At 46.2% G+C, this 26905-nt stretch overlaps 1 protein-coding gene across 1 annotated transcript in view; it reads left to right on the top strand.

Annotated features, from left to right (window-relative positions):
• Nucleotides 1-1574: 1574 nt before the first annotated feature.
• The window catches only part of LOC141172104 (cathepsin D-like), a 56481-nt gene continuing 31150 nt past the window's right edge, over nt 1575-26905 (top strand). Inside the window, exons 1-3 of the mRNA XM_073655959.1 lie at nt 1575-1882; nt 10249-10405; nt 15816-15939. Of these exons, the coding sequence (XP_073512060.1) occupies nt 1821-1882; nt 10249-10405; nt 15816-15939 (343 nt within the window). The 5' untranslated portion in view covers nt 1575-1820. The remainder of the gene's footprint in view (nt 1883-10248; nt 10406-15815; nt 15940-26905) is intronic.

A 26905-nucleotide genomic window follows, 5' to 3' on the forward strand; every position in this document is an offset into this window, starting at 1 on the left:
TTCACTTCCCGTTTCTGGAGAGCCACTTGTAAATTGCTGGACGTCACCCTGGACTTCTCCTCCGCTTACCACCCACAGTCTAATGGTCAAGTGGAGCGGATCAATCAGAACCTGACCAGTTACCTTCGGCACTTCGTTAATGCCCACCATTCTGACTGGGTGGATCTCCTGCCATGGGCCGAATTCTCGTACAACAATCACGAGAGCGAGTCTTCCTCCAAATCCCCGTTTTTTGTAGTCTACGGTCAGCATCCTCGGATCCCGTTTCCCGTCTCCACCTCGGCGGACAATCCGGCTGCGGAATCTCTTGTTAACAAATTTTCCTCCATATGGGAGAGTACCCGGTCCGCACTCCTTCTGTCATCCGAGCGTATGAAAAGACACGCTGACAAAAAACGTCTGGACCCTCCTCAATTCCGCCCTGGGGATAAAGTCTGGCTCTCGTCCAAATATGTCCGGCTCAAGATCCCTTCCTATAAGTTAGGGCCTCGGTTCATCGGCCCACTGGAGGTCATCAGTCAGATCAACCCGGTGGCCTATAAATTGAAACTCCCGGCCAACTTACGGATCCCTAACTCCTTCCATGTGTCTCTCCTCAAACCTGTGGTACTTAACTCTTTTTCCAAGTCTACAGGTACGCCTCCTGCTCCGGTTTCTGCTGAGGACGAGTTTGAGGTAGAGAACATTCTTGCCACCAAAAGGGTAAGAGGAAAGACCTTTTTCCTGGTAGATTGGAAGGGGTTTGGTCCTGAGGAGAGAACGTGGGAGCCCCGGGAGAACATCCATGCCCCTCTCATCCTAGCTAAATTTCTGTCTGGCCTAAAAAAGGGGGGGCCTAAAGGGGGGGGTACTGTAGTGCCGGCGTCCCTGCCCTCTGCTAGGCAGGGACGCTGCTCCTCTCACCGCTCTGCTCCGTGCCCGGCTTCCTCCCCCCGCTCTGCTGTCAGCGCGCGCTCCGTCCCGGCGTCCTCCTCCTGCTCTGCTCTCAGCGCGCGCTCCTTCCCGGCCCCTGTGCTTAGGGCGCGCGCGCGCGCGCTCCCCTCCTCTTAAAGGGGCCGCGCGCGCCGCCCTAAAGAGTCCCCGGCCAATGGCCGGAGGACTTCATCATATATAAGGCACCTCCTCCAAAATGGAGGTGCCCGAGCAATGTTGTTTGCACCTGTGTCTCACCTGTGCTTCAGCCCGGAGGTCCCGTTGTCACGTGCGGTGACCATCAGCTATTCCAGAGACTCTTGCCCGCTCACCTGGGAGCGCTTCTCCGTTACCTACCTGCCTGCCAGCCCGGAGGTTCCGCCGTCACGTGCCGTGACCACCTGCTATTCCAGAGACTCTCGCTTGCTCACCTGGGAGCACACATCTACCACCTGCCTGCTAGCCTACCCGGAGGCTCTGCCATCACAGGTCGTACCTACCCCTTACCCAGAGACTGCCCTGATCACTTGCCGTAACTCCCTGTCCGTTCACCCAGAGACTGCCACCCGCTCCCTTACAAGGGCCGCCCCCTTGTATAGTAGCTCAGAGGTTCCGCCTCCCGGACCCGTTACAGTCCGCCTCCCGGACCCGTTACAATTAGTCATGTGCACTTGTTAGACAATTATCATCCAAATGCCGGGACCGCAGAGTGACAAATGCGAGGACCAATTGTGTGACTGTATACAGAGAAGCGTGCTTTAATCTGACTGGTATGCAGAAAAAATGAGCAAGCGCTCGACAGAAATGTCAAAATTTGACTGTGGAAACCACAGAGGAAGCGAGCCGAGCAGAGGCACCAAGTGAGCTCTTCAGTGACTGCCCTGACCGAAAGCTGAGCGAGAAGCACCATGAAGATTCAGATACTTTTTCTGCTTTTCTTTTTCTCGTGGAGCACAAAGGCGCTGATTCGGTAAGTGATGGTTTATATGCAGAAACTATAAATATCGCGGAGCTGAGTACGTTACTTGCCTCTACCTCATCGTTGGTGAAACCAGTCCCAAAGAGTAAAATGCATTATCTATATTCCTTCAATATCTATAAGAGGGTAACCCCTAGACGTCCATCAAATAAGATGACATGGTTCACTTATCAGCCTCATGTATCCCTGTGAGGTTGTCAAGGGCAATCCAGAGACCCATAGCCGTTCCGTACAATGACCATGTTTCGTGGACATCTGGATTTGCCCTCTTAGTGTTTTTGCATTTCCCTTTTGTATTGGTTTTTGTTTTCTTTGGTGTGTCCCTACTTTCTGCCCGAGTGTTCGTGCCTTTTCATAATGCACGTCTTGCCCCTTTTATGGCAGATATTCAGTAGGCGCCTTTATGTGGCAGCAATCTTTTACTCTGCCATTTTTTGACTGCCAGCTTGCTGGAGGAACCTCATGGTGCAAATGCTTGTGGGGTCCAAAGCAAAATTTCTAACAGGGTCCATAACCTTAACAGGTCTTTTAATGAGCCAAAGGGACCTTTTGCAGCTCCCTAGTATCCTTTGCACCCACTATAGTTATGCTTGGCACCAAACTGAATTACAGGAGTGTTGCAGCACTAAACACTGTACTATGAAATTGCTAGAGAGTCATGGACCAAAAGGACAAAATTAAGCATAGTGCAGTAGAGACCGTGCCCATTGATAAGGACCTGCTCTGCATACAGTACTACAGACCCATTACAACTGCTGAATGAAGCAGTCATCAGTAGATTAGTGTGGCAAGACCTGCCCAGATGCAATCTCTGAAGTGAACAAAACAGCTAGCTCTCCTGAAACCTGCTACTCGGTCACATTTCCCCTTTATTGTAATTCGCTTTTCTATGAGGTCATATAGATTGATGCCGTTAGTACAATATTTCTTGCATCACTTTCTAGGGTTCATGCACTCTTGTCTCTACTCTTCCGTACTATGGACTCATAGCCACTACACGTGCTGCCATAAAATGCCTTGTCTAGCATTGTTTCTAGGTTATATAATGTAATGAAATTTTTTTCCATTTTCCATGAACCTATTGTACACATGGATGTTCATTGTAGCCCCATATCCTCCATTTTCAGACCTCTTGATATGCAGTTTCCGGTCTGATCCAAGATTCAGATTTTTCTCTTGTAGGGGTGTCTCTTCGAGTAATATAGGCTGGGTGTGAGTGTTGCATGTCATTGCCAGTAATATAGATTGGATATGAGCTCTGTGTGACTCCCAGTTAGATGTAAGCTCTGTGTGTCTCTTAGTAATATAGGCTGGATGTTAGGTCTGCGTGTCTCTCCCAGTAATATAGGTTGGATGTGAGGTCTGCGTACCTCTCCCAGTAATATAGGCTGGATGTGAGGTCTGTGTGTCTCTCCCAGTAATAAAGGCTGGATGTGAGCTTTGTGTGTCTCTCCCAGTAATATAGGCTGAATGTGAGCTCTGTGTGTCTCCCAGTAATATAGGCTGGATGTGAGGTCTGTGTGTCTCTCCCAGTAATATAGGCTGGATGTGAGCTCTGTGTGTCTCTCCCAGTAATATAGGCTGAATGTGAGCTCTGTGTGTCTCCCAGTAATATAGGCTGGATGTGAGGTCTGTGTACCTCTCCCAGTAATATAGGCTGGATGTGAGGTCTGTGTGTCTCTCCCAGTAATATAGGCTGGATGTGAGCTCTGTGTGTCTCCCAGTAATATAGGCTGGATGTGAGGTCTGTGTGTCTCCCAGTAATATAGGCTGGATGTGAGCTCTGTGTGTCTCCCAGAAATATAGGCGTAGTGTGAGATCTGTGTGTCTCTCCCAGTAATATAAGCTGGATTTGAGGTCTGTGTGTCTCTCCCAGTAATATAGGCTGGATGTGAGGTCTTTGTGTCTCTCCCAGTAATATAGCCTGTATGTGAGCTTTGTGTCTCTCCCAGTAATATAGGCGGGATGTGAGCTTTGTGTCTCTCCCAGTAATATAGGCTGGATGTGACCTTTGTATGTCTCTCCCAGTAATATAGGCTGATTGTGAGATCTGTTTGTATTCAGGGTGCTGCTGTCTTCATTTGCTCATATATCAGAACAGCGTTTATCCAGCATCTATTTCCTCATTATGTGCTTTCTTCTTTTTCTATATCCATTTCTGCCCTATCTAAGACTGTAGATCCTTTCTCCGTACTGTGGAAATCTGTGAAAAATCCCCTCTCCCTAATGCTATCTCTAAAACAGAGAGGAGCAGAGAGAACCAAGAGCTCTGATGGATTGGAAACATTTTTTTCAGTAGATCTAGATCTTACAGATTCTGCAGCAGCAAAATGGTAGATTTTTTTTTTAATAAAGACTATTTAGAAAGTTGCTTAACTTTGCATTTAAGAAACAAATAAATGATGAAAAATATTCTGTACGAAAGTGTACATAACATTTAAACATTTTTTAACACATTCTCCCTCAATTCCATGTGTTGCAGCATTATTACATATCTACTCTCATATCTTGGTGGGTTTTTTTTTAATAAAAAAAAGTTCTTACGTCCCTGCCCAGCTCTCAGGACGTGGTTAACTCTTTGCAGTCTTAGCAGTTATCGCATGGTGGGTAATCTGTGTAAATTTGTTCTGATTTGCTGCTATGTACAATGAAATAATAATGGCCGGTGTGAAGGTCAGCATACAGCAACTTATGAAAATATGTCTGCAGGCCACAACCCATTAATAATTAATGCTGTACAGTACAGGTTATTGACAATCACAGGGACATTCACCATGTTACAAAATATATTTTATTTTTTAAATAAAAAAGTATTTTTTATATATATTTTTTAAATGTCTTATATAAAATTAAAGTGTCACTTCAGACGATTCTGTTTTCTGTTGTGCTTTGTATCATAAAGTTTTTTCATGTTCCAATCAACTTTTTGTATCAACTTCATCCAGTTTACAAATCCTCGGTTTGCTGTCATTCAGTGGGAGTTCATTGATTTTTCCCAAAGATACCAATCTGTGCTTGTCATTTGATGGACACTATGGTGCTGGGACCCTGATTTCCAGACTGACCTTGGGTCTCTTGGGAACCACAGCCGATCTGGAAACCACAGTCTGTACATGTGCCGTGAAACTCGGAAATGTTGAAACTGGCCTTAGTCTATGATTATCAGAGCTCTGACTTGTATCAAGCCAAGCACCTATGTATGTGTCACGCAAGGTGAGGGAAAGACTAAGTGCAACACGAAGGGAAGAGGGGGAGGAAGCCCAAACACTAGGGAAAGGGGGAGTGGAGACCCCTAGGCAGATCTAATATCACCCTGCCTACCCTACCGTCCCTATACAGGTTCCACACCTATCGCTGAGCAGGACCCTAAACCCTGGATGACCCTAGAGATTGGCCCTAGATAGGGAGGGGGGGAAGCACTGGTCAGGACCCACTACAAACTAAAGACAACAAGGTAGACAAACAAAGGGGATAAACTTAGCTTGAGCAGACCCCAGAGTAGTAACGCCAACTGTCCTTCAAGGACACCAGAGAAGACGCTAGCCGGCTGCTAGTGCTCCAAGCCTGTACATAGAAGTATCACCGGCGATTCCCTGGAGCAAACTGAGTGATTTTAACTCCCAGGCAAAGGTGTGTCAATCAGCAGCAGGAGGGAGGTTGCCGCTGGGTCATAAAGGCAGAAGGATTAAGAAGGTGTCTGTAATGCCAAGCACAATTGCCTTCTACAGCCAGATCCAGAGCGACTGTCTGTTACACATGACACACCCGTGACATTATGGGAGAGCCATCAATATATCCATAAATTACAGAAAAAAGATAAAGGGTCATTACCAAAAAACAAGGTATCCTCTATCTGTAGGAGATAACTTGCTGATCCATGGTGGTTCAACTTCGAGGACCTATAGTGATTCCAAGTTTGGGTCTTTGGAATCCTGAGAATGGGGTCCTACAGCACCATGCTGGTGGAGTGGAGGTCGCCAGACTTGGTCTTTGCTCCATTAATTTCCTATGGAACTGCCGAGAGCTGTTGGCTATTTCCTGCAGTCCCATGGACAAAGAACGGAGCGGAGGCTGAGCACATGCATCTCCACTCCATTTTCGTGGTTTCAAAGCCCCAATATCTGGATAGTTGGTGATCCCAACTATTGGATCCTCTGTGATCAGGAAATATTTTCCTATCCTTTGCATAGGGGATTACTTGTTTTTTTGGGAGAGAAGCCCTTTAAGTAATTTTGTAAATTCATAATTTTGAGTTAAATCCTGATCAGTTATGGCACCAATCTGCCACCCCATGACACAAATTGCCGGGGTGCATCTGTGCTCTCTCGATGCTCCTATGAATCTCATCCCATGGTTGAAGATCAATAATTTTACCATATATTGCTATACTAAAATATCGGAGTTATTGTGCAAGCAAAGAAATGATCACAGGTATAAGTTACCCTAGAGGTGACTAAGAAAATATGGAAAAATTGTTAAAAAAAAAAAAGTTTAAGTAACTCCTTATTTCCCATTCTGAGAAAATGAAATTGATATTGCTGCTTGTTTTGTTTTTGTTTACTGGTTTCAAGTACATTATATGGTAAAGTGACTGGTGTCGTTCAAAACTACAACTCATTCTGCAAATAATAAAAATGGCAACAGAAAAATAAAAAAGCTATGTTTCTTGGTGGAAGAGGAGTAAAAACCTAAAGTGCAAAAACAAAAAATTTCCTCCAGCCAAGAGTACCGAGATACAAGATTCCTGATATGCTTTCTCTGTGGTTAATTTTATATTTTAGTAGTTTGTTTTAAGCATTGATATGTATTCTTTTGATTGAGTTGTGCTCATAAATAGTAAGAATGAGTAATAACTTTGGGTATTGTTATCGCCTCTATTTCCCCTGCAGTTCACAAGCCAACACGGGTTTACCAAAAGTTGGTTTCGTACTTGCACAAGTGTTTCCATATAATATGTGACCTTCTTCATCTTCCCGAGTCCTGTATAAAACTACAAAATTACTTTCAAATGTAAAAACTTTACAGAAGCCTTTACTTTCCTAAACTGTGTAAAACATAATATAAGGGCATGTCCGTGCAAAATAATAAACTAATGTTTCACAACTTTCTCAACTTTTTCATATCTTTTGATGAAGTGTGATAAGTTGGGGGAAGTTTGCACAGACTTCCTGTCCCATAATCTCATTCCGACCTTTGTCACATGTATCTTTATCAGATGTATTTAATAAAAGAAACAAACTTGACGGTTGTAGAAGACGAGTTACAGAGAAAATGGGGTAACACCGTAAAACCATACTTGCCAACGATTTGAAGTTGCTTTTTGGGAAAAGAAAGATTGTGGCACATTTTTTAACTGTGTAACCAAGCCAACTGTCACGGGTGTGTCAGAAGTGACAGACAGTCGCCCTGCAGTTGGTTGCAGGAGATCTCTTCGTTTAGCATTACAGACACCTTCTTAGAAGCTGTCTCTCTAGGACCCAGTGGCTACCTTCCTCTTGCTAATTAACACCCTGTCCTGGGTGTATAAATGCCTGCTGTTTGCTAGAAGGAGGTGCCGGCAATACTCACATGACCCCTTGTTGAAGGCTTGGAACTAGTGCCGTACTTCTTCCTCTCTGTTGCTAAGAGGACGTGTGTTCATCTCTCTGAGGTCGACAAGAGCTAAGGTATCTTACCGTGTTTGTTCCCCCTTGTTGTCTTTAGTTGTCTGTGAGGATCGACTAGTGCTCATCCCCTCCTTTCCCTAGCCAGGGCCAAATGGCCGGTAAAGACGGGGTGAGGTTCCTGTGCGGCGATTGGTGCGGAACAAATATAGGGACGTTAGGGAAGACAGGGTGATATACGGTCAGCTTAGGAGGTCTCCACTACCCCCTTTCCCTAGAGTCTGGGCCCCCTCCTCCCCCTTCCCTTTGTGTTGCACTTAGTCTTTCCTACACCTTGCGTGACACCAACTTTTTGATAGCTCATGTTCCATTCTTGCTTAGTCTGGAAGCTTGGCAGCTTAAATCACAATTTTTTTTAAAAGTTGCAGTCAGACATCCGTGTAAATCGGATCGAGATCTATGAAGCTGTCACGCTCGGGGAGGGAAACCCACCGGCCAGTCCGTGCATTGAGGTCCAATCTCAGTCCGATATATACAAACGTCTGACTGTGCCCAAAGGTTTATTCCCATGGAATATGTAATAATTTGCTGACTGCTGGGGGCCACTTATCCTAAGAAAAGGGCTGAGAAATGCCTTATTAGACTGGAGTGTTGGCTAAACCCACCAAGAAAAAGTTTGAAACACATCCCGAAAAAACAACCATCCGAGAACTGATTATTTTGGAATCACAGATATAATAATAATTACTAGACATCATTATTTTTGGATACATGTGTGAAAAAATTAGCCCTAATTACTTGATAATATATGCAAAGTCAAAACACACAGTGGCAAACATAAAAGAGATGGGCATAGCCAAGACAAAAATTAACCCCCATTATGGTACCACTAAGTTCCCAGAGTGGTGGAGGCCCCTGGGCATGCTCCCCGGTCTGAAGTGCTGATTCCAGGACAGAAGGAGTGGTGTTTGTTTTCTCCCTTGTAGACCCTTTCAATGACCATTGGGCCATTCCTTACTCTCTTCTTATCCCTCAGAATGTTCCCACCAGCCAATAACAAAAAAGATAGGACTAACCTGGATTGGCCCCCTCTTTGCACAACCAAGAACATACTTTTTCTTTAAGAGCTTGAAGTTTCAAGGGTGCCAAGGTCAGACGTCAAGCTCAGCTACTTGAGAATAAGTCTTTGATTTGTCCATTGTCCTACAGACGGGTGTGACACATTGCTTTTTAACAAGACCAAATGGAAGTCTGGTGAGGACACACTCAATAACTTTCCATTTACCCGATACATTAGCTATGCATTCTGTATTATTTATAATGCAATCATTTTAAAAGACGTACTCCTTACATTGGGACATCTGCTTCTCTTGCAAATATTTGGCAAGGGACTTTAAGAATATAAAACCTTTCTGGCTGGTGTAATGAAAGCCTATGATGAAATTACAAGATAGTAAAACTGCTTCAAATTTTTTGGATGTCTTTATTTTACAGGTCAAAAAAGTGAAAATAATATCAGTTTGCCCTGCAAAATGTTCAGGGCATCAATACGCTGTATCCTTAATATGCACTGGCTTGAAGGTGAAGGCTTCATGAATCAGCGTGTGGTCAGCCTGGAGTGGCTTCTTAAGCCCCCTGTAGTGCATAAAGAGCATAACAGGGACTTTTCTGCCAGTAGGGGTCAAAGGGCTCAAGCAGTGCTACAAGATAGCTAGCAGAAGGGGGTAAGCACTCACAATTAAGGTACAACACTCTAGGGCTTACGTAGGGTCAGAAGGTTCAGCCTCATCTGTAGTGTGGGAGGTCTGTCCCATGTGAAGTACTGTGCAAGAGAGAACCTGCATTTGAAGGGCCAGATGTTTGCCACAACAGGGGAAAGTATAATGCCCTCTTCCTGTTAATGAAGAGTACATGCACCAGAGAGAACCACACCAGAAGAGTTTGAAAGCTGATGCCTAAGTGTAATGAGCAGTGCAATGGTAGAAGATGGTTAGGAGACTTGACTCCTGTGTGTGGGGGAACTTTTATGTGCTAAGAAAGATCGGCCGCAAGTGCGTGCAAATTGCCAGACAAGATATTGTTAGAGAGATGACTTTGAAGGGTGTTGTGATCAGAGTTTGGGCTGCGCTGCTGAATAAAGTAACACATAGACTGTTGAAGAGTGATGGAGGTGCTGCTGAGGAAATTGCCAGCAGACTTGCAAGTGTCAGAATATTGTTGCAAGTGTTAGCAAAGTATTCTCTGCCAGTTTGTTCCATGATGTACCCTGGGGATCCTGTATAAGTCTAGATCTCTGTATATGGGTTAAAGGGCGAAGGCCAGGGTTCCCCTGAGACCTTAGCCTAGTGATGGAGGTGTTGCTGCGGAAATTGCCAGCAAACTTGCAGGTGTCAGAATATTGTTGCAAGTTTTAGCAAAGTATTCTCTGCCATCTTTCTCCACCAGTCAGCAGCCTAGATCCCTGCATATGCTTTAAAAGGTGAAGGTCAGGGTTCCCCTTGGACCTAAGCCTACTGGTTATGGGAAAGCCTGTCTGTTGCAGTCATATTAAAACAGACCAGTTTCCACATACAGTGCGCCATTACACCAGGACTGATTGTAATTGGTTCAATGAAACCAGGCAATGACTCTACCTTCAAACATATGTGTTACTTGCAGAGAGGAATTAGCTATCTGGTTGGGTGCTACATCATTTAATCAGGATACAGGATGGGGCATTGAGAGGATGTTAAAATATATTTTTTCCTGTTTTAGGATTCCCCTCAAGAAGTTCCAATCCATCAGACATACGCTGAGTGACAGTGTGACCACAGAGGAGCCAGAGAGCCAACTTTTGGAAACAAAAGGAGTGAACCTAAAGTCAATTAATTTTTTGACACAAATCTCAGAAAAACTCACCAACTACTTGGATGTAAGAAGGACAAAAAACATTGATGAATGTGCAGCAGTTTTGGATAGCCGGGGATATTAGACTTAAGCTCAGATCATCTATTTGCCTCATGGTTTTGTATATTTTCTAGTTGTTCTAAGCAATGCCGCTGGTACGACTGAAAATAAGTTTTGAGGGGTGGGGGATTCAGGTGCATAGTGATCTAATGTCGGTAAATCTAGCTGTGCCCCTGGTTTGCAGAAGTTCACCTAAACTATTAAAAGTGAGTCTGTGGGAAGAACCACATGATGTGCGGGGATCCACATGGTGTGCTCAGAACCACATGGTGTGCGGGGAACCATATGGTGTGCGGGGAACCACATGGTCTGTGGGGATCCACATGGTATGCGGGGATCCACATGGTGTGCGAGGATCCACATGGTGTGTGGAGAGCCACGTGATGTGCGGGGAACCACTTGGCGTGCGGGAATCCACATGGTGTGCGGGGATCCACATGGTGCGCTGGGTTCCACATAGTGTGTGGGGATCCATATGGTGTGCGGGGATCCACGTGGTGTGTGGAGATCCACATGGTGTGTGGGCATCCACATGGTGTGCGGGGATCCACATGGTACGCGGGGATCCACATGGTGTATAGGGAACCACATTGTGTGCGAGGAACACATGGTGTGCGGGCATCCACATGGTGTGCGGGCATCCACATGGTGTGTGGGGATCCACATGGTGTGTGGGGAACCACATGGTGTGCGGGCATCCACATGGCATGCGGGCATTCACATGGTGTTTAGGGATCCACATGGTGTGCAGGGATCCACATGGTGGGCCGGGATCCACACGGTGTGCGGAGAGCCACGTGGTGTGTGGGGAACCACATAGCATTCGGGGAACCACATGGTGTGCGGGGAACCACATGGTGTGTGGGGAACCACATGGTGTGCGGGGGAACCACATGGTGTGCAGGGATCCACATGGTGTACGGGGAACCACATGGTGTGCGGGGAACCACATGGTGTGCGGGGAACCACATGGTGTTCAGGGATCCACATGGTGTACGGGGAACCACATGGTGTGCGGGGAACCACATGGTGGGCGGGAAACTACATGGTGTGCAGGGATCCACATGGTGTGCGAGGAACCACATGGTGTGCAGGGATCCACATGGTGTGCAGGGATCCACATGGTGTGCAGGGATCCACATGGTGTGCAGGGATCCACATGGTGTGCGGGGATCCACATGGTGTGCGGGGAACCACATGGTGTGTGGGGAACCACATGGTGTACAGGGGAGCCACATAGTGTGCGGGGAACCACATGGTGTGTAAGGCTATGGTCAAAACCATGCTCTCCTGATGAATGCGCTCTCTCGGCGTCTCGGTGTGCAGGGATCCACATGGTGTGTGGTGAACCACATGGTGTACTGGGGAGCCACATGATGTGCAGGGATCCACATGGTGTGTGGGAAACCACATGGTGTGCAGGGATCCACATGGTGTGCGGGCTTCCACACGGTGTACAGGGAACCACATGGTGTGCGGGGAACCACATGGTGTGCGGGAAACCACATGGTGTGCAGGGATCCACATGGTGTGTGGCAAACCACATGGTGTGCAGGGATCCACATGGTGTGCAGGGATCCACATGGTGTGCGGGAACCACATGGTGTGTGGAGAACCACATGGTGTACAGGGGAGCCACAAGGTGTGCGGGGAACCACATGGTGTGCAGGGATCCACATGGTGTGCAGGGATCCACATGGTGTGCAGGGATCCACATGGTGTGCGGGGAACCACATGGTGTGTGGGGAACCACATGGTGTACAGGGAGCCCCATGGTGTGCGGGGAACCATAAGGTGTGCGGGGAACTACATGGTGTGCAGGGATCCACATCCTGTACAGGGATCCACATGGTGTGCGGGGAACCACATGGTATGCAGGGATCCACATGGTGTGCAGGGATCCACATGGTGTGTGGGGAACCACATGGTGTACAGGGGAGCCACATGGTGTGCAGGGATCCACATGGTGTGCGAGGAACCACATGGTGTGCAGGGATCCACATGGTGTGCAGGGATCCACATGGTGTGCAGGGATCCACATGGTGTGCGGGAATCCACATGGTGTGCGGGGAACCACATGGTGTGTGGTGAACCACATGGTGTACAGGGGAGCCACATAGTGTGCGGGGAACCATATGGTGTGTAAGGCTATGGTCAAAACCATGCACTCCTGATGAATGCGCTCTCTCGGCGTCTCGGTGTGCAGGGATCCACATGGTGTGTGGGGAACCACATGGTGTACAGGGGAGCCACATGGTGTGCAGGGATCCACATGGTGTGTGGGGAACCACATGGTGTACAGGGATCCACATGGTGTACGGGGAACCACACGGTGTGCAGGGATACACATGGTGTGCGGGCTTCCACACGGTGTACAGGGAACCACATGGTGTGCGGGGAACCACATGGTGTGCGGGAAACCACATGGTGTGCAGGGATCCACATGGTGTGTGGGAAACCACATGGTGTGCAGGGATCCACATGGTGTGCGGGGATCCACATGGTGTGCGGGGAACCACATGGTGTGTGGGGAACCACAGGGTGTACAGGGGAACCACATGGTGTACAGGGGAGCCACAAGGTGTGCGGGGAACCACATGGTGTGCAGGGATCCACATGGTGTGCAGGGATCCACATGGTGTGTGGGGAACCACATGGTGTACAGGGGAGCCACATGGTGTGCAGGAATCCACATGGTGTGTGGGGAACCACATGGTGTTCAGGGATCCACATGGTGTACGGGGAACCACACGGTGTGCAGGGATCCACATGGTGTGCAGGGATCCACATGGTGTGCAGGGATCCACATGGTGTGCGGGGAACCACATGGTGTGTGGGGAACCACATGGTGTACAGGGGAGCCCCATGGTGTGCGGGGAACCACAAGGTGTGCGGGGAACCACATGGTGTGCAGGGATCCACATGGTGTGCAGGGATCCACATGGTGTGCGGGGAACCACATGGTATGCAGGGATCCACATGGTGTGCAGGGATCCACATGGTATGTGGGGAACCACATGGTGTACAGGGGAGCCACATGGTGTGCAGGGATCCACATGGTGTGCGAGGAACCACATGGTGTGCAGGGATCCACATGGTGTGCAGGGATCCACATGGTGTGCAGGGATCCACATGGTGTGCGGGGATCCACATGGTGTGCAGGGATCCACATGGTGTGCGAGGAACCACATGGTGTGCGGGGAACCACATGGTGTGCAGGGATCCACATGGTGTGCAGGGATCCACATGGTGTGCGAGGAACCACATGGTGTACGGGGAACCACACGGTGTGCGGGGATACACATGGTGTGCGGGAAACCACATGGTGTGCAGGGATCCACATGGTGTGTGGGAAACCACATGGTGTGCAGGGATCCACATGGTGTGCGGGGATCCACATGGTGTGCGGTGAACCACATGGTGTGTGGGGAACCACATGGTGTACAGGGGAACCACATGGTGTACAGGGGAGCCACAAGGTGTGCGGGGAACCACATGGTGTGCAGGGATCCACATGGTGTGCAGGATCCACATGGTGTGCAGGGATCCACATGGTGTGCGGGGAACCACATGGTGTGTGGGGAACCACATGGTGTACAGGGGAGCCCCATGGTGTGCGGGGAACCACAAGGTGTGCGCGGAACCACATGGTGTGCAGGGATCCACATGGTGTGCAGGGATCCACATGGTGTGCGGGGAACCACATGGTATGCAGGGATCCACATGGTGTGCAGGGATCCACATGGTATGTGGGGAACCACATGGTGTACAGGGGAGCCACATGGTGTGCAGGGATCCACATGGTGTGCGAGGAACCACATGGTGTGCAGGGATCCACATGGTGTGCAGGGATCCACATGGTGTGCAGGGATCCACATGGTGTGCAGGGATCCACATGGTGTGCGAGGAACCACATGGTGTGCGGGGAACCACATGGTGTGCAGGGATCCACATGGTGTGCAGGGATCCACATGGTGTGCAGGGATCCACATGGTGTGCGGGGATCCACATGGTGTGCAGGGATCCACATGGTGTGCGAGGAACCACATGGTGTGCGGGGAACCACATGGTGTGCAGGCATCCACATGGTGTGCAGGGATCCACATGGTGTGTGGGGATCCACATGGTGTGCGGGGAACCACATGGTGTGTGGGGAGCCACATGGTGTACAGGGAGCCACATAGTGTGCGGGGAACCACATGGTGTGTAAGGCTATGGTCAGAACCATGCACTCCTGAAGAATGCGCTCTCTCGGCGTCTCGGTGTGCAGGGATCCACATGGTGTGTGGGGAACCACATGGTGTACAGGGGAGCCACATGGTGTGCAGGGATCCACATGGTGTGTGGGGAACCACATGGTGTTCAGGGATCCACATGGTGTACAGGGAACCACACGGTATGCGGGGATACACATGGTGTGCGAGCTTCCACACGGTGTACAGGGAACCACATGGTGTGCGGGGAACCACATGGTGTGTGGGAAACCACATGGTGTGCAGGAATCCACATGGTGTGTGGGAAACCACATGGTGTGCAGGGATCCACATGGTGTGCAGGGATCCACATGGTGTGCAGGGATCCACATGGTGTGCGGGGAACCACATGGTGTGTGGGGAACCACATGGTGTACAGGGGAGCCCCATGGTGTGCGGGGAACCACAAGGTGTGCGGGGAACCACATGGTGTGCAGGGATCCACATGGTGTGCAGGGATCCACATGGTGTGCGGGGAACCACATGGTATGCAGGGATCCACATGGTGTGCAGGGATCCACATGGTGTGCGGGGATCCACATGGTGTGCGGGGATCCACATGGTGTGCAGGGATCCACATGGTGTGCGAGGAACCACATGGTGTGCGGGGAACCACATGGTGTGCAGGGATCCACATGGTGTGCAGGGATCCACATGGTGTGCAGGGATCCACATGGTGTGCGGGGATCCACATGGTGTGCAGGGATCCACATGGTGTGCGAGGAACCACATGGTGTGCGGGGAACCACATGGTGTGCAGGGATCCACATGGTGTGCAGGGATCCACATGGTGTGCGGGGATCCACATGGTGTGCGGGGAACCACATGGTGTGTGGGGATCCACATGGTGTGCAGGGATCCACATGGTGTGCGAGGAACCACATGGTGTGCGGGGAACCACATGGTGTGCAGGGATCCACATGGTGTGCAGGGATCCACATGGTGTGCGGGGATCCACATGGTGTGCGGGGAACCACATGGTGTGTGGGGAACCACATGGTGTACAGGGGAGCCACATAGTGTGCGAGGAACCACATGGTGTGTAAGGCTATGGTCAAAACCATGCTCTCCTGATGAATGCGCTCTCTCGGCTTCCTGACCGCTTTTTCTTCTATATCACAGGCCCAGTACTATGGAGAGATCTCCATTGGAACGCCTCCACAGAAGTTTACTGTCATCTTTGACACGGGTTCCTCCAACCTCTGGGTCCCCTCTGTCCATTGCTCCTTCCTTGACATAGCCTGTTGTGAGTAATAAAGCAAATGTGATCGCTGCCCCTCCATGTCAGGTTAAGCATCTTAATTCTCTCTAAAGGAAACCACTCCGAGGGCTTTATTTATTAATGAATTATCTATTTACAGAGCTTCATCAGCGCCATCAATTCAGTTAAGGAATAAATATGGCCTCCCGGGGCCAATTATGCCCGATGTTGGTCCAGAAATACTTTGGTGGCTTTCACCTTCATATTAGTTACCGTTCTGAGAATTCGGCAGATTATTATTTACTCTCGGACCCGTATGGGGAATAGATCATCAGTCAGAGCAACAGGGAACACTTCACAGAGCGAGCACTGGCTTCAAGCAGGGACGCGGCCTTTGCATCTCTCCTTTCTTCTGATCTATGGTTGTTTAGATATATGGCTTCAGATGCTTATCCGGAGGTTCATTTAAATTCTATTTCAATGGTGCAGTCACTGCAAAAAAAAAAGAAAAAAATGTTTTGAAGGAAACACAGTCTATCAAAGCACTTAAATGGTTTAGCACTCTGTTTTAAATCCTCCTTAGCAAGCCATACAATAAGAAATCAGTCAAGAGGCAGAAAAGAGATTGCTTCCTTTAGGAGAAAATTACGTTACTAACCTTCCCCGTTCTCTCCTCCCTTAAAAAAAAAAAGCAATGTCCTCAAATATTCATGCCGTCCTAATGTAATGTATTAGGAGGAACACAGCACTAAGGACTTTTTACTTATGACCAACGATGGCTAAAGTGTAGGCTCAGCTTCCTCACCATTAATTTTAGAGGGTCAGGAGATAGTAAGAGTAGGCCAAGTGGCTGTTCTTTGGTCCCTAAGAAGTGGAGGAGTCATTAGAACAGGTCCCATTGAGAAATTAATATGGTTTCTATAGGCTAGAACTCGGTTGAGGCTCTGATGGTCCCGTTCTTGGTTGGCCTTATACTCGTAAGAAAGAAAATGAATATGGTCTTCATGTGTAGTCTTTTGTGGTCTTCATGTGGTCTTACAATATTGGCACACAAGAGAGTAGAAAATGTACAGAAATGCAAATGGAAGGGGGAGGAGGGCACAAAGACCCCCTGTCAGAAGTAGTTAGGAAATTGTATGTTGAGCAAGTTCTCATTCTAGAGAGGGATCACAGCTCAGGACTACTAAAGAGAGAAGAGCTATTTCAGGTGGGTCTCAAGAGAATGTGTCATCAGAAAATGACCTATTGTTTAAATCTGATTTTTTTTGTGTGTTAAATGTATTTTAAAAATAATTTTGGCTATTTTTCTTTTATATATATATACCAATCTGTATTAAAAATAAAAATTAAAAATTTTGCAATTCTCACACTGGCCACTGGAGCTTGTTTAGACTCTAGCTTCCTGTTGTTTCAGGAAACAACACATGTACATTGGCAGCAGTGAACAGACTCTGACCCTATCTTTTACATTGAAGCGTGTAATGAGCATGTGCAAAGGTCATTGTTAAGAGAAGGGAGCAGGGTCAGCTGTGACATCGCCTATTGTGATTGGTGGATCATGTGTTTATCTGTCATTGTAATCCTGCCTCTGATGATAAGGAGCTTGCTGAAAACTCTTTCTTAAAGGACAGGAAGTATGAGTCTAAAATAGCCATAATGGTCAATGTGAAAATTCCAAGATGACTAATTTTATTTTTTACTAAAGATTGCCAGTTTTTTAACACATGTAACATGGGGAGTTGGGCCAAAAAATGGCAAATGGGGTTCAATGCCGATAAATGTAAGGTCATGCACATGGGAAAGAAAAACAGCAGTCACCCATACATATTAAATGGGAAACCGTTGGGGAAATCTGACATGGAGAAGGACCTGGGCGTCTTGGTTAATAGCAAATTAAATTGGAGTGCCCAGTGTCAGGCAGCAGCTGCGAAGGCAAATAGAGTCATGGCATGCATCAGAAGAGGAATAGGAGCATGTGATGAGAACATTGTTCTTCCTCTGTATAAAGCGCTGGTAAGGCCGCACTTAGAATATTGTGCACAGTTCTGGGCTCCGGTGCTCAGGAAAGACATATTGGAGCTAGAGAGGGTACAAAGGAGGGCGACTAAGGTAATAAAGGGAATGGAGGGACTAGAATACCCAGAGAGGTTGTCAAAATTAGGCCTATTTACGTTGGAAAAGAGAAGGCTTAGGGGAGACCTCATAAACATGTATAAATACATCAGGGGGCAGTACAGAGATCTCTCCCATGACCTGTTTATACCAAGGATGGTGACAAAGACGAGAGGGCACACTATGCGTCTGGAGGAAAGGAGGTTCCTGCACCAGCATAGAAGGGGATTCTTTACGGTCAGAGCCGTGAGACTCTGGAACTCTCTGGGAGAGGAAGTGGTGATGTCCAACTCACTTAACGAGTTCAAGAGAGGCCTGGACGCCTTTCTTGAGAACAATAAAATTACATCTTATGCTTAGTTAATTAATCCAGGGATTTAATCTGACTGCCAGATTGGTGTCGGGAAGTGAATTTTTCCTCAATGATGTAAATTGGCCTATACCGCATGTTTTTTTGTTGCCTTCCCCTGGATCAACGCTGCGGAATAGCTGCAGTGCACAAGAAATAGGCTGAACTGGATGGACGATTGTCTTTTTTCGGCCTTATAAACTATGAAACTTATAAACTATGAAACTCAAAAACCTGATTTATACAATAGATAATTTTCTGATGATGGCGTCCCTCTAAATTAATGGGTAGGGAGAGCCTGCACAAGTATGTAATCCTCATAGGCTACTAAGAAAATAAAAAATGTGCTCAACTCATACCCGTCCTGTCAGACAATTCCTGTAGCACGGTCTTGCTTTAATCATCATCCACAACAAATTAAATTTTCTTTTGGTGCACGTGCCCAATTTGTCACGGAATTGTGCCCATTCTCGTATTTTATTATTTTCCATCCACTTTTTTTGAGTGGGAAATTCCTCTTCGTCAGCATTCTGCCAATATTATAGGTGCTGAAACCTACTATTTCCTTGCTTCCCAGAATTCATTGCGCCTGCCTTTTTCTAAAACATTGGCTGTCCTTAACCTGAAGCCCATTTCTCTGTTAGGCCTGTTTGCAGTTTGACAGACAGAAGATCAGGAGTAGAGACATAAAGACCCAATCTCACTTCCTGTAAAGAGACAAAGACTGGCCCCCATTTCCTATAGAAAGACAAAAAAAACAGTCCCCACTTCCTGTAGAGAGAAACAGACCCGCCCCCACTTCCTGTGGAGAGACAAAGATTCACCCCACTTTCTGTAGAGAGACTAAGACCGGCTCCCACTTACTGGAGAGAGACAAAGACCGGCCCACACTTCCTGTAGAGAGACAAAGTCCATCCCCACTTCCTGTAGAGAGACAAAGTCCATCCCCACTAGAGATGAGCGTTGTTCTACTCGAACTGTTCGCCAATCTCAAATTCGAGCAGTTTTGGGCGGTGTTCGAGCCGTTCGGCGAACACGAACGATTTGAGAAAAATTCGGCTGTTCGAGGTTATGTTCGATAACTGTTCGTGCACCAAAATCATAACTGGATTTTTTCTCAGTAATGATGAAAATTAATGTTAATACGCAGTTTGAGTGTACAGCGGGGTGGGGGGAGGGGCAGGGGATGGATCTCTGCAGGAACAATGAAGATCTCCATTTTTTTTTCTCTTTCCCGCATTTACAGTGGGGAGGTGCAATCTGTCAGCCTATCAGCAGCGCACACACGGAGCGAAGTGCTTTTTTCACACAAGCAAGGGCATGTGTCATTGGCAGTGTATGTCACATGTCCTTGCCCTATAAGACCAAGCCATTTTCCCCGTCGCCACCATTTTCTCACTGCTGCAGCTGCGTGTTAGACGGCACCGCTGTTGCTGTGTGCGCTATACCTTGTTAATTTCAAGCCAATTTTCGCACAAATCTACAGATAGCTTGGGAGTAGGGAATAGTTGTGATTGCAGTCCTTTTAAGGACTAGGTTACAGCATTTCCTACGACTTTTATCAGGCAGGTCTGTGCTCTTAAATAGATAGATTGTGGGAGTAAAGGCTAATTGTAATTGCAGTCCTTTTCAGGACTAGGTTACATCAGTTCCTATCAGTTTTTGCCAGGCAGGTCTGTGCCAGTGCTGTGCAAGTTTTTTTCACAGCATTTGGCTGAATCTAGCAAAGCTAATCCTTTTTGGCCTATTGCAGAGTGTGTTAGTCAGTGGAGTAGCCTATCTGTGTTGCAAGATATACCACCTGTGTATAGAATACCAATTTTTTTACTGCACCTAGTGAAGTAAAATCTTTTGGGCATAGCATCATTCTATTAGTCCATCTATACTGACCTCCATCAGGTTGCAAATTGAATATAATTTTTTTCTGCATCTAGCTCTGAAAAAATATTTGGGCTTCTAGCAGTGTGTGGGACTTGTTCTATTAGTCCATCTATACTGACCTCCATCAGGTTGCAAACTGAATATAATTTTTTTCTGCATCTAGCTCTGAAAAAATATTTGGCCTTCTAGCAGTGTGTGGGACTTTCTCTATTAGTCCATCTATACTGACCTCCATCAGGTTGCAAACTGAATATATTTTTTTTCTGCATCTACCTCTGAAAAAATATTGGGCTTCTAGCTGTGTGTGGGACTTGTTCTATTAATCCATCTATACAGACCTCCATCAGGTTGCAAACTGAATATAATTTTTTTCTGCATCTACCTCTGAAAAAATATTTGGGCTTCTAGCTGTGTGTGGGACTTGTTCTATTAGTCCATCTATACTGACCTCCATCAGGTTGCAAATTAAAAATAATTTTTATCTGCATCTACCTCTGAAAAAATATTTGGGCTTCTAGCTGTGTGTGGGACTTGTTCTATTAGTCCATCTATACTGACCTCCATCAGGCTGCAAATTTAAAATAATTTTTATCTGCATCTACCTCTGAAAAAATATTTGGCCTTCTAGCTGTGTGTGGGACTTTCTCTATTAGTCCATCTATACTGACCTCCATCAGGTTGCAAACTGAATATAATTTTTTTCTGCATCTAGCTCTGAAAAAATATTTGGCCTTCTAGCAGTGTGTGGGACTTTCTCTATTAGTCCATCTATACTGACCTCCATCAGGTTTCAAATTAAAAATAATTTTTATCTGCATCCAGCTCTGAAAAAATATTTGGCCTTCTAGCAGTGTGTGGGACTTTCTCTATTAGTCCATCTATACTGACCTCCATCAGGTTGCAAATTAAAAATAATTTTTTGTCTGCATCTAGCTCTGAAAAAATATTTGGCCTTCTAGCAGTGTGTGGGACTTTCTCTATTAGTCCATCTATACTGACCTCCATCAGGTTGCAAACTGAATATATTTTTTTTCTGCATCTACCTCTGAAAAAATATTGGGCTTCTAGCTGTGTGTGGGACTTGTTCTATTAATCCATCTATACAGACCTCCATCAGGTTGCAAACTGAATATAATTTTTTTCTGCATCTACCTCTGAAAAAATATTTGGGCTTCTAGCTGTGTGTGGGACTTGTTCTATTAGTCCATCTATACTGACCTCCATCAGGCTGCAAATTTAAAATAATTTTTATCTGCATCTACCTCTGAAAAAATATTTGGCCTTCTAGCTGTGTGTGGGACTTTCTCTATTAGTCCATCTATACTGACCTCCATCAGGTTGCAAACTGAATATAATTTTTTTCTGCATCTAGCTCTGAAAAAATATTTGGCCTTCTAGCAGTGTGTGGGACTTTCTCTATTAGTCCATCTATACTGACCTCCATCAGGTTGCAAATTAAAAATAATTTTTATCTGCATCCAGCTCTGAAAAAATATTTGGCCTTCTAGCAGTGTGTGGGACTTTCTCTAATAGTCCATCTATACTGACCTCCATCAGGTTGCAAATTAAAAATAATTTTTATCTGCATCTAGCTCTGAAAAAATATTTGGCCTTCTAGCAGTGTGTGGGACTTTCTCTATTAGTCCATCTATACTGACCTCCATCAGGTTGCAAACTGAATATATTTTTTTTCTGCATCTACCTCTGAAAAAATATTGGGCTTCTAGCTGAGTGTGGGACTTGTTCTATTAATCCATCTATACAGACCTCCATCAGGTTGCAAACTGAATATAATTTTTTTCTGCATCTACCTCTGAAAAAATATTTGGGCTTCTAGCTATGTGTGGGACTTGTTCTATTAGTCCATCTATACTGACCTCCATCAGGTTGCAAACTGAATATAATTTTTATCTGCATCTAGCTCTGAAAAAATATTTGGGCTTCTAGCTGTCTGTGGGTCTTTCTCTATTAGTCCATCTATACTGACCTCCATCAGGTTGCAAATTAAAAATAATTTTTTGTCTGCATCTAGCTCTGAAAAAATATTTGGCCTTCTAGCAGTGTGTGGGACTTTCTCTATTAGTCCATCTATACTGACCTCCATCAGGTTGCAAACTGAATATATTTTTTTTCTGCATCTGCCTCTGAAAAAATATTGGGCTTCTAGCTGTGTGTGGGACTTGTTCTATTAATCCATCTATACAGACCTCCATCAGGTTGCAAACTGAATATAATTTTTTTCTGCATCTACCTCTGAAAAAATATTTGGGCTTCTAGCTGTGTGTGGGACTTGTTCTATTAGTCCATCTATACTGACCTCCATCAGGTTGCAAACTGAAAATAATTTTTTGTCTGCATCTAGCTCTGAAAAAATATTTGGCCTTCTAGCAGTGTGTGGGACTTTCTCTATTAGTCCATCTATACTGACCTCCATCAGGTTGCAAATTAAAAATAATTTTTATCTGCATCCAGCTCTGAAAAAATATTTGGCCTTCTAGCAGTGTGTGGGACTTTCTCTATTAGTCCATCTATACTGACCTCCATCAGGTTGCAAATTAAAAATAATTTTTTGTCTGCATCTAGCTCTGAAAAAATATTTGGCCTTCTAGCAGTGTGTGGGACTTTCTCTATTAGTCCATCTATACTGACCTCCATCAGGTTGCAAACTGAATATATATTTTTTCTGCATCTACCTCTGAAAAAATATTGGGCTTCTAGCTGTGTGTGGGACTTGTTCTATTAATCCATCTATACAGACCTCCATCAGGTTGCAAACTGAATATAATTTTTTTCTGCATCTACCTCTGAAAAAATATTTGGTCTTCTAGCTGTGTGTGGGACTTGTTCTATTAGTCCATCTATACTGACCTCCATCAGGTTGCAAACTGAAAATAATTTTTTGTCTGCATCTAGCTCTGAAAAAATATTTGGCCTTCTAGCAGTGTGTGGGACTTTCTCTATTAGTCCATCTATACTGACCTCCATCAGGTTGCAAACTGAATATATTTTTTTTCTGCATCTACCTCTGAAAAAATATTGGGCTTCTAGCTGTGTGTGGGACTTGTTCTATTAATCCATCTATACAGACCTCCATCAGGTTGCAAACTGAATATAATTTTTTTCTGCATCTACCTCTGAAAAAATATTTGGGCTTCTAGCTGTGTGTGGGACTTGTTCTATTAGTCCATCTATACTGACCTCCATCAGGTTGCAAACTGAAAATAATTTTTTGTCTGCATCTAGCTCTGAAAAAATATTTGGCCTTCTAGCAGTGTGTGGGACTTTCTCTATTAGTCCATCTATACTGACCTCCATCAGGTTGCAAATTAAAAATAATTTTTATCTGCATCCAGCTCTGAAAAAATATTTGGCCTTCTAGCAGTGTGTGGGACTTTCTCTATTAGTCCATCTATACTGACCTCCATCAGGTTGCAAATTAAAAATAATTTTTTGTCTGCATCTAGCTCTGAAAAAATATTTGGCCTTCTAGCAGTGTGTGGGACTTTCTCTATTAGTCCATCTATACTGACCTCCATCAGGTTGCAAACTGAATATATTTTTTTTCTGCATCTACCTCTGAAAAAATATTGGGCTTCTAGCTGTGTGTGGGACTTGTTCTATTAATCCATCTATACAGACCTCCATCAGGTTGCAAACTGAATATAATTTTTTTCTGCATCTACCTCTGAAAAAATATTTGGTCTTCTAGCTGTGTGTGGGACTTGTTCTATTAGTCCATCTATACTGACCTCCATCAGATTGCAAACTGAAAATAATTTTTTGTCTGCATCTAGCTCTGAAAAAATATTTGGCCTTCTAGCAGTGTGTGGGACTTTCTCTATTAGTCCATCTATACTGACCTCCATCAGGTTGCAAATTAAAAATAATTTTTATCTGCATCTACCTCTGAAAAAATATTTGGGCTTCTAGCTGTGTGTGGGACTTGTTCTATTAGTCCATCTATACTGACCTCCATTAGGTTGCAAACTGAATATAATTTTTTTCTGCATCTACCTCTGAAAAAATATTTGGCCTTCTAGCAGTGTGTGGGACTTTCTCTATTAGTCTATCTATACTGACCTCCATCAGGTTGCAAACTGAATATATTTTTTTTCTGCATCTACCTCTGAAAAAATATTTGGGCTTCTAGCTGTGTGTGGGACTTTCTCTATTAGTCCATCTATACTGACCTCCATCAGGTTGCAAATTGAGTATAATTTTTTTCTGCATCTAACCCAGCCAATAGTTTTGGCCTAATACCACAGTTTGGCCACTCAGCTCTGCTCGGTTCCCATCCATTGTTTTTTTGTGCAAACAACTCCAGAGTTGTGAATTAGTTAACCACCAGAATGAGTGGAAAAAAGGCCTGCTGCTGGTGGAAAGGGGAATAGGCGTGTTGGGAAGGGGAAAAAAGGTTGTGTCCGTGGGGTAGGTGTTAAAGCAACAGTAACATCTGCAGAAGAAAGACCATCTTCCAGCCAAACTAAAATGTCTACTTCTTTTAGCGGACAATGTGATAAGATCCCTTTCTTACGGCCACGCCAATCGCTACAAATTCCAGATGAGGCACAAAAACAGCAGGTGCTTCAACGGATATCAAGTGCTCCTTTAAGTGGGCTCTCCTCCACATCAACTTCAACATCACAAATACTCCAGTCCTCAAAGGTGTCACCCCAATCGCACTTGCTTCCTCACAGCTCCCAAATCTCCAGCTGCCCGTCTGAGTATGAGGTAGAACAGATGGTTGAGTCTGCAGAGCTGTTTACTCATACTATAGCCTGGGAATCAGAGGTCGACTCCAGCGCTTCTGTGAATCCAGACGAGGAAATGATCTGCACTGATGCCCAGAATCTTTATGAATCGAATCCAGGACCAGACGCAGAAGGTTCTGACCATAATGTAGACCCTCATTCCCAAACTGTAACTCCTGTTGGTGGAGACAATGAGGAAGACGATGATGAGACTCAAATACCTGATTGGAGCGACAACTTTAGTTTTTTGTCAGGGCAGGAACAGGTTGGCTCTGAGGACGATGGGTGTGATAACGCATAGGGTGATGATGATGAGGTTGGAGATCCCACTTACTGTCAACCCACAGTCCGCCAAGAGATGAGGTCAGCAGAGGAGGTGGAGGAAGATGCTAGTGACGACGAGGTCAGGTTGCGCCTTCCTGGACAGAGACGTAGTACTGGAAGCACGTCAACAACTGCATCCTCAAACACAACTCTGCCTCTCACCACAAGTCGTGGTGGCTCTTCAGGTCGCATGGGTGCTAAGCCTTGCATAGCCTGGGCATTTTTTCAGATCGATAAAGATGACCCAACTCGTGTTATCTGTAACATTTGTCAGCAAAAGCTAAGTAGAGGCCAAAAAATACATAGTTTGAGTACTTCATGCATGAACCGGCACATGGACATGAAGCATAAGTTGCAGTGGGAAGCTCAGTGTGCTACAATGCGGCCTAGCCGGCCGGGCCAACCACCGTCTGCCATATCTTGTGCATCCGCGGCCTCTTCATCCTCTGTGACTGGGGGGACAGCAGTCACACCTGTTTTGGGGCGCAGACCTGCCACCTCTTTACCCGCAACAGCCAGCGTGATTGGCAGGTCATCATTTTCTTTGGAGGTGGTAACACCAGCTGGTGTTGAGCGCTGTCCGACATCGATAGCACCACCTTTGGATCAAGGCAACCTAACATGTCCGCCTGCATCTTCCTCACAGACCGGCAGTTTCCCGGGGACACCCTTATCAACCCCGTCTAAGCACAATAGCCAGCCCTCGGTCCCTCAGATGTGGACAAGTAAAAGACCATTTCCTCCTAGCCATGAGAAAGCTAAGAGGTTGAATTTCACCATCTGCAAGCTCTTGGTTACAGAAATGCTGCCTTTCCGCCTGGTGGACACAGAGGATTTTCGAGACCTTATGTCCGTCGCAGTGCCCCAGTACCAGATGCCCAGTCGGCACTACTTCTCAAAGAAAGGTGTGCCTGCGCTCCACCAGCATGTCGCACACAACATCACCGCTTCTTTGAGAAACTCTGTGTGTGACAGGGTGCATTTCACCACAGACACTTGGACGAGTAGGCATGGACAGGGGCGTTACATGTCGCTGACTGGGTACTGGGTAACTATGGTGACAGCAGGACAAGGGGCTGCTGTCCAAGTCTTGCCGTCCCCACGAGTTGTGCGTCAATCCTCTTTATGTCAAAGTTCCTCCACTGCTTCTGCCTCCTCAACCTCCTCTCGGTCTTCCACCTGCACCCAAAGCCTGTCTGGTCATACCACAAGCTTTCTAACTGCGCAGAAGGGATCCTGCACACCTCCTTACTATGCTGGCAGTAGGGCTCAACGTCATCAGGCGGGTTTTACTTTGAAATGTCTGGGAAATGTGAGTCACACAGCTGAGGAGTTGTGGTCAGCTCTGGAGAACCAATTTCATGAATGGTTGTCTCCACTGGACCTGAAACCAGGGAAGGCCGTGTGCGACAATGCTGCAAACCTGGGTGCGGCCCTTCGCCGGGGCAATGTCACACACGTGCCTTGTATGGCTCACGTGTTGAACCTGGTTGTCCAGCAATTTTTAGCCCACTATCCCAGACTAGATGGCCTTCTGCAGAGGGCACGGTCGCTGTGTGCTCACTTCCGCCGTTCGCATCCCGCAGCTCAGCGA

This window comes from Phyllobates terribilis, unplaced genomic scaffold, assembly GCF_046119375.1.
Source record: "Phyllobates terribilis strain yellow unplaced genomic scaffold, ASM4611937v1 Scaffold_12__6_contigs__length_324123572, whole genome shotgun sequence".
NCBI lineage: Eukaryota > Metazoa > Chordata > Amphibia > Anura > Dendrobatidae > Phyllobates > Phyllobates terribilis.